Source organism: Barbus barbus (genome assembly GCF_936440315.1).
Source record: "Barbus barbus genome assembly, chromosome: 23".
NCBI lineage: Eukaryota > Metazoa > Chordata > Actinopteri > Cypriniformes > Cyprinidae > Barbus > Barbus barbus.
Window position 1 is genome coordinate 615688 of NC_136751.1, and position 8419 is coordinate 624106.

The 8419-nt window shown below is 37.8% G+C and overlaps 1 protein-coding gene across 2 annotated transcripts; it reads right to left on the reverse strand.

Moving 5' to 3' along the window:
- Window positions 1-388: 388 nt before the first annotated feature.
- On the reverse strand, window positions 389-7917 carry LOC306842798 (P2Y purinoceptor 1-like). 2 transcript variants are annotated; one of them, XR_013781784.1, is made up of 3 exons: window positions 7751-7917; window positions 5488-6634; window positions 389-1905 (listed from the first exon to the last, which is right to left on the reverse strand). XR_013781784.1 is itself a non-coding variant. In XM_079373870.1 (2 exons), exon 2 carries the CDS (start codon window positions 6605-6607, stop codon window positions 5540-5542), a length of 1068 nt encoding a protein of 355 aa, XP_079229996.1. In that variant the 5' UTR covers window positions 6608-6634; window positions 7751-7910; the 3' UTR covers window positions 3933-5539. The 2 variants fall into 2 exon arrangements, 1 of the variants encoding a protein (XP_079229996.1); XM_079373870.1 differs by lacking the exon at window positions 389-1905 and having other exon boundaries at window positions 3933-6634; window positions 7751-7910.
- Between the last annotated feature and the right edge of the window lie 502 nt (window positions 7918-8419).

Below are 8419 nucleotides of genomic sequence, written 5' to 3' on the forward strand. Positions count from 1 at the left end.
CTAAATATCATCATGATCTTACTGTAGTTCTAGACTAAATATCAACATGATCTTACTGTAGTTCTTACTGTAGTTCTAGACTAAATATCAACATGATCTTACTGTAGTTCTAGACTAAATATCTACATGTATTTACTCATCTCACCTGCACTAAAACACATTCAGTGTTCCTCAAAATCAATAAAAACAGACAAATGCAAACTCAGAATATTATACAAACCTGCAATAATTAAATATGTTAAATACACTTTATGTATTTAATTCTATTTTATTAATCAGCGTCTTCGCTGCTGACCTTCAATGATCCAATTCAACCATACTAATAAACAAAAATGACTTTAGACAAACATAACATTTGGGTTTCATTTTGTTTGTTTTTATTATTGTTGAAGAGTGTTGGACTTTTTCTTCTCCTGCGTTCAACTGTACAGACATGAATTTACATTTCCTTCAGTCCGAGGATGATTTATTTCACTTTTGTGTGAAAGGGCTTTGACATCTGCCAAAAATAGAACTTTATTTGTGATTTTGGAGCACAAAAGCAGTCATGAGTAGCACAGGTATATTTGTAGCAATAGACAACAATACATTGTATGGATCAAAATTATACATTTCTCTTTTATGACAAAAATCATTATGATATTAAGTAAAGATCATGTTCCATGAAGATATTTTGTAAATTTCCTACCGTAAATATATCAAAACTTCATTCTTGATTAGTAATATGCATTGCTAAGAACTTCATTTGAACAACTTTGAAGGAGATTTTCTCAATATTTAGATTTTTTTGCACCCTCAGATTCCAGATTTTCAAATAGTTGTATCTCAGCCAAATATTGTCCTATCCTAACAAACCATACAAAAAAGAAAAGTTATTTATTCAGCTTTCAGATGATGCATAAATCTCATTTTCCAAAAATTTGACTGGTTTTGTGCTCCAGGGTCACATATATTAAAAACAAGCAAGCAAGCCCTGTCCAGATTTAAAAAGTAACACAAAAGTAACGTAACGCATTACATTCCATAAATAGGTAACTAAGTAACATAAGTAGTTACTTTTTTATGGAGTAACGCAATATTGTAATGCATTTCTTTTAAAAGTAACGTTCCCAGTGTACAGCACACAGGGGCTCAGAAAGCTGTGTGAGAGTGATTGCCCTGATCCTCCTGGACTCTTCTGTAAAGCTTTGTTCCTTCTGTTTCGCTGCGTCTCCTCGCTCCTCCTCTCTCATTCTCCACCCATCTCCTCTGTGGGAAGTGTGAAGCTCTAAATAGTGTGACAGGAGATGGAGGAGGAGTGATTTTCATGCCTCGGCAGGCTTGACGGAGTCTGCATGGCATTGTCAGGCCTCTTCCTTCCTGCAAACAAAGTTAAAGTCCACAGCAGCAAACATAAGCATGCAGAAGCACGCTTGCTGACTGCGGTATTAATCCATTTATAAACACACACACACACACACACACACACACAGAGTCCTCTGAATACACAGGTGGCTCATTGTAGTTGGCTGGCACAAATGTTGATTATGCTTGGCTAATGTAATTCACAAGAACTCTTTCTAAGTACACAGCGCTAAAAAAATAGAACGCATGACTCAATCATCCATCAAAATAGAAACAGCAATGCCAAGAGCCATACATACGTCCAGATGAAAGCAAACCAAAATGGCTTTTGAGATAGATTTGCTGAATTAAGACCCATGAATGCTCATAAAAGAGATCTGTCCAGAAGTCATGAAAAACCCCTAGGAACACAGCAGCTCGCATTCATATAGATCTGAACACATCCCATCCCATCAGACTCCAATTTCAGATCTTTGTTTTAGAAAATCTCAGAAAGTTCCCGGGCCGCTTTCCATCACCATTCTGCTTTTGTTCGCTTCACAAAGAGTGGCTAGGAGAGGTCTGGAAGGAAAAGAAAATGCAGCTTTATTTATTCCTCCCTCATTCCCCTTCCCGTCTTGTTCTTTCCTGTGAGAGGGACAAAGAGTCGTGGCGCTCGGGGAAAAGAACGGGGCACTGTGTGCAATGTGACTCCGGCGCCGCTGACCGATATCTATGGGCTTGAACTAGATGGGTGTGAAGAAACTAAAGACAGACAGGACAGTAGACAGAACAAAAGACAGAGTAATGCAGCGAAAAAGCAGAATGAGAGGAACCTCAATGGAATCCCTGTGGAATTATACTGAAAGATAGTCATTTAAAGCACTTCCGCAAATCAGTGCATTAAACCTCATGCAACGTACAGTTGCTTCAGTGATGTTGCAATTTTATGACAAATAAAGAGTTTGTTTTTTTAACTAAATGATCCAGCTATAACAATGAAAAGAAAGTGCTAAGGTTTTTCTTTTTCTTTTTTTAATATTACAAAAAAATTCTAAAAAAAAACTATATAAGTGCATCTTAAAAAATTAGAATATCGTGAAAAAGTTATTTTTTCTTGTAACTTATTTCAAAAAGCAAAACTTTCATTTATTTTAGATGATTCATTACATGTAAAGTAAAACATTTCAAAAGTTTTTTTTATTTTTATTTTAATTTTGATGATTAGAGCTTACAGCTCATGAAAGTCAGAAATCCAGTATCTCAGAATATTAGAATATTTCCTAAGATCAATCAAAAAAAGGATTTGCAAAGCAGAAAAGTTGAAGTTGTTTAAAGTATGTTGATTTCTGCACTCAATACTTGGTCGGGGCTCGTTTAGCACAAACTCCAGCATCAGTGAGGAATGGTATGGAAGCGATCAGCCTGTGGCTCTGCTGAGGAACTATTGAGTCTTCAGCTCGTCTGGATTGTTGGATCGACTGTTTCTCATCTTTCTCTTGAAAATATCCCATAGATTCCATATGGGGTTCAGGTCAGGCAAAGCACTTGGAAGTGGTTTTGGCAGTGTGGGCAGGTGCTAAAGTCCTGCTGGAAAAGCGAATCAGCATCTCCATAAAGCTTGTCATCAGATGGAAGCATAAAGTGCTCTAAAATCTCCTGGTAGACGACTGTATTGACTCTGGACTTGATAAAACACAATGGACCAACACCAGCAGACGTCACGGCAGCCCAAATCATCTCTGACTTCAGAAACTTCACACTGAACTTCAAGCAGCTTGGATTCTGTGCCTCTCCACTCTTCCTCCAGACTCCAGACCTTGATTTCCAAATGAAATGCAAAATTTACTTTTTTCTGAAAAGAGGACTTTGGAGCACTGAGCAACAGTCCAGTTCTTTTTCTCCACAGCCCAGGTAAGATGCTTCTGATGTTGTCTCTGGTTCAGAAGTGGCTTGGTAGCCCTTTTCCTGAAGACGTCTGAGCGTGGAGACTCTTGATGCACTGACTCCAGCTTCAGTCCACTCCTTCTGAAGCTCTCACAAGTGTTTGAATCAGCTTTGCTTGACAGTATTCTCAAGCTTGCGGTCATCCCTGTTGCTTGTGCACCTTTTCCTACCCAAATTCTTCCTTCCAGTCAACTTTGCATTTAATATGCTTTGATACAGCACTCTGTGAACAGCCACAGCTTTCAGTAATGACCCTCTGTGACTTACACTCTTTGTGGAGGACGTCAATGTTCATCTTCTGGATCATTGCCAAGTCAGCTGTCTTCTCCATTATTGTGGTTTCAAAGAACAAGAGATACCTGGAATTTATACTGTAGAGATGGTCATTAATTGAAACTCAAATATAAATATTCTAATATTTTGAGATACTGATTTTTGACTTTCATGAGCTGTAAGCTCTAATCATCAAAATTAAAACAAAAAACTTTTGAAATGTTTTACTTTACATGCAATGAATTTAAAATATATGAAAGTTTCACTTTTTGAAATTTACAAGAAAAAAATTACCTTTTCACGACATTCAATTTTTTTTGAGATGCACCAGTATATATATATAGTTTTTTTTGTTTGTTTGTTTGTTTTTATGTTTATGTTTTATTTTTGTGGCCTACATGGGCACACCAATGTTTTGTTTTGTTTTGTTTTACACAACCAACCTAGAGTTTGGATTAATTATGTTTTTTTTTTTTTTTGACAGAACTCTCTGACACTGAAGACTGGAGTAATGATGCTGAAAATTCAGCTTTGCATCACAGCAATAAACTACATTTTAACACATATTCACATAGAAAACTGCTTTTTAAATTGGCAATTTGAAATTCACAATTTTTACTGTATTTTTGATCAAATAAATGCAGCCATAGTGAGCAGACGAGACTTCTTGCAGAAACATTAAAAATCGTAATTATTCCACACTTTTGACCAGTATTGCTATGTCTAATTGTTAAACTACATTTTCAAAAATATGATAATTAATCAAGTGAAAAAAACAATACATACAATACTATTCTATTCTTCTGCAACCCGCCAGTTTTTGGTAGACCTGATAATAAAGAGCCGTTAATGTACTTTTCATTTAGGTCTCTGTATTTGTTTTAATTTTAAATACTACAGATCATTAGAGTAATACATTACAGTATTTACTATTTAAAACATGGCTATAAGAGTCCCTTCATAATTCACGGCTGATATTCTAATGAGTCACACATCTTTACAGTAACAGCAGAATACACATCAATTCACAAACACATCTCAGATTCTTTAAACATACAGGTAGACAATTAATTACGAGAAAATATCTATAGTGCATCTTAACTATTCACTGAGGACATAACAGATCACAGAGACGCCTTTCAAGCGTCTTAAACTAAAACGCCAGTGCTTGTTATACTTTGATGGTTAGTGAATGTTAATTCAGTAAAATCACATTTGAGGAAAATGTTAAAAGCAACACAGGAGGAGTAACACTGACCGGAGTACAGTACGATGATTTCCAATACTCTACACTACCTGTCAAACTATTTTGAACAGTACGATTTGTAATGGTTTGTAAAGAAGTCTCTTCTGCTTGCCAAGCCTGCATTTATTTGATCCAAAATACAGCAAAAGCAGTAATATTGTGATTTTTATTTTACTATTTAAAACAGTTGTTTTCTATGTGAATATGTGTTAAACTGTAATGTATTTCTGTGATCTGCAGCTGTATTCTCAGCATCATTCCTTCAGTCTTCAGTGTCACATGATCTTCAGAAATCATTATAATATACTGATTTACTGCTCAACAAACATTTCTGATTATTAGCAATGTTGAAAACAGCTCAGTACATTTTTTTTCAGGATTATTTGATGAATAGAAAGATCCAAAGATCAGCATTCATATGAAATAAAAAGCTTTTTGCAACTTTAAACACTATACTATTCAAAAGCTTGGAGCCAGTATAATTTGCTTTTGTTTGGGAAAGAAATTATAGAAATTAATACTTTTATTTAGCAAGGATGCTTTAAATAAATTGCATTTTAAATATATTCAAACAGAAAGCAGTTATTTTAAATAGTAAAAACATTTCAGAATTTTACAGCTGTTGCTGTACTTTGGATCAAATAAATGCATGCTTGGTGAACAGAAGAGACTTCTTTAAAAAACATTAAAAATCTTACTGTTGAAAAGTGTTTGACTGGTGCATCTATAAAGCCTGGGTCTAAGGGAAGCTCAGACTCGATTGTCCCCGTTCTGGACGTACTCTGGCAGGCTGTTCAGCGCCTTCTCCTCGCTCTTGGACTGCAGGGGGTTATCTCCTTTCCTGGAGGACTTTTTGGTGGCTCTGGACAGCCTGCGTCTGAATGTGTCTCCAGCCAGAAAGTACAGGATCGGATCCACGCAGCTGTTGAGACTGGCCAGTCCACGGGTCACCTGGTAGGTGGCATAAACGCGGTTGTTGAAGGCACACATATCCGGGCTCTGGAAGTACAGTCTCGCTCGCATGTTGAGGTTCTTCATAACGTGGAAGGGCAGGTAGGAGACGGCGAAAACCGTGAGCACGATGATGACCAGGTATATGGACTTCTTCCTCAGCGGTGCGTTGTCCATGTCGTTGCATATGAGGGCTTTGACGATGCCGCCATAGCAGCTGAGGATGATGATGAACGGGATGCAAAAGCCAAACACCGTCATGCACATGCTGTAAATGAAGTATCCAGGCAGCTCGTCTTCGGTTGTGGTGTCATAACACGTCGTTAACCCCTTCTTAGGGCCGGTTCGCGAGTAATAAAGTATGGGAGAGATGCCAACCATGACTATGAACCAAACGAGTGCGACGGTGCGAACTGCGCTTTTCTTTTTTAGCCTCCCGAGTGATTTGAGCGGATGCACGACGCCAGAGTATCTGTGCACGCTGATGCATGTGAGGAACAGGATGCTTCCATAGAGATTGACGTGGAAGATGAACCTCTGCAGTCGGCACAAGACGTCTCCAAAAATCCAGTCCGTTTTGTTGAAGTAGTAGAAGATGAGGAATGGAAGCGAGAGCACGTAACAAAAATCTGCCAGCGCCAGGTTAAACATGTAGACGGAGATGCTGCTCCACGGCCTCATGTGACACACGAACATCCAGATGGCCAAGCTGTTTCCGATGAAGCCCGTGAGGAAGACGATGATGTAGACGATGGGGAGATAGTAGAACTGAAACCCGGTCTTGGTTAACGAGCATCTCGCCGTGTGGTTGGAAAACTCGCTCACGTTGTTCATGAGCGACGTCAGGTTACTAAACTCCGCCGTCATGTTGTCAAGGATCAGCAGGTCTGCGATCTACGAGAAAACGATTCACCTACATTATTAACCTGTTCAGACTCAAATATGCTCCAGAGACAAGCGTTATTATCATAGATTATAATGCATTAAATACTTTCCCCTTTTAATTGTTTTTAATCGTTCCAATATCCATTAGCAGATTGATTGCATGTCATTAACTAACTGCATGATTTTTACTGTACATTTCTGCCATACAGACATCAGCTTTAGCCACCACTGATAGACTACTACTAAATATAATGTAGAGACTTTAATTCTCTGTAAAGCTGCTTTGCAACGATTTGCACTGTGAAAAGCGCTATACAAATAAACTTGAATTACAAAGTTTCAAGTTCAAACACAAATAAACTTTAATCAAATGAGAGTTGATGCATTATGCATTTGGGTTGTTTTTCTAACAAAAATCAATAATTTTCTAAATATATACAAATAGTAAATGTTAATAGATATTGACTTTAGATTTCACTGAAAACAGAAAAAGATAAAACACCGTAACTGCAAAAATCCAAAACAAATATGCTTAAAAATATAATGGCATAAATATCTGCGAGCAATGATTAAATGGACTCATATGTGCACTTACTGCTGGGCCAAGAACTTAATTAATAACCTTTCAGAGCAGTTTATGATAGCATATATTCCTCTCTCTCTCTCTCTCTCTCTCTATATGATTGGGCACCACACCACCCACATATTACCAAAGAGACATTCAAGTTTTTGAGATTCTTTCTGCTGCTGATGATTGTGAATTATCAAATTGATATTTTTTTATTTTAATATGCACGGTCTGAAGACAATGTGACTTGATTTGAAATTCCAAGATTTGCAGATTAATCACATAATTTGTAACCAGTCGCTTGTTGTTGTAAATATAATAGATGATATGGTGTCCTGTGCCATATCTTCATTTTACGTCACAAAGCATGTATGCGTGATTCTGCACTTGGTTTAGCAGCTTCTGACAGTGATCCAGAGATCTGGGTGGCACTAAATAACAGCAAGCGTAAAACAGACCGGAGAATAGTGATGGAACAGACGCAGAGCAGGTTAAGTTTCTGCGTGTATTTCTCTTCAACTCGTTAGAGCCAAAGAGCAAAAGTCGCTGTCACTCACCAGCAGCCAGACGCGCGTTCATGCCGCATTCCTCCAGCGCGTTACCGACAGCAGCATGGATCAGACCCCGCGGATGAAAGCGACTCCGACACCGGCGAACACACGACACTCACTGCGCTGCGAGACACACCGACTCAGCGCCAACTACTGAGCGAATCCCTCTGTCTGAACCGGCTCTTCTTTAATGATTCGTATGAACCGATTCGCAAGGTGCGAGTGAATCCCTGCGCGAGGAGCAGTGCAACTATAAAGAGGCCAAACCATAACCCATCTCCACACATGTAGTGTCTCGAATACATGTGACAGCATCAAATGGAATAGACTTCCACTAAATAATACAGCGGGGTTCATTCAGACGTCTCCCAGTCATTTCGAAGACAAAAGTGTCCCAATTCACCTCATCAGTAAACATAAGCAATGGCATATTAATAAATAAGCCAGTAATAGGCTATTTACGTAAACATTTTTGCATTATAAAACAATATTTAACTGAAATAACAGAAATAGGCCATACAATCATAAATAATTCATAGTTTGACCCTTTATTCTGAAAGGAATCAGTCGTTATAGTAAAGTACAGGCTAAATCATGGCGAAATGTAATATATGTTTTTTCATACCATGTTAAATTATACTTTACATAACTAAAAGTTCTACATTGGCAATAATA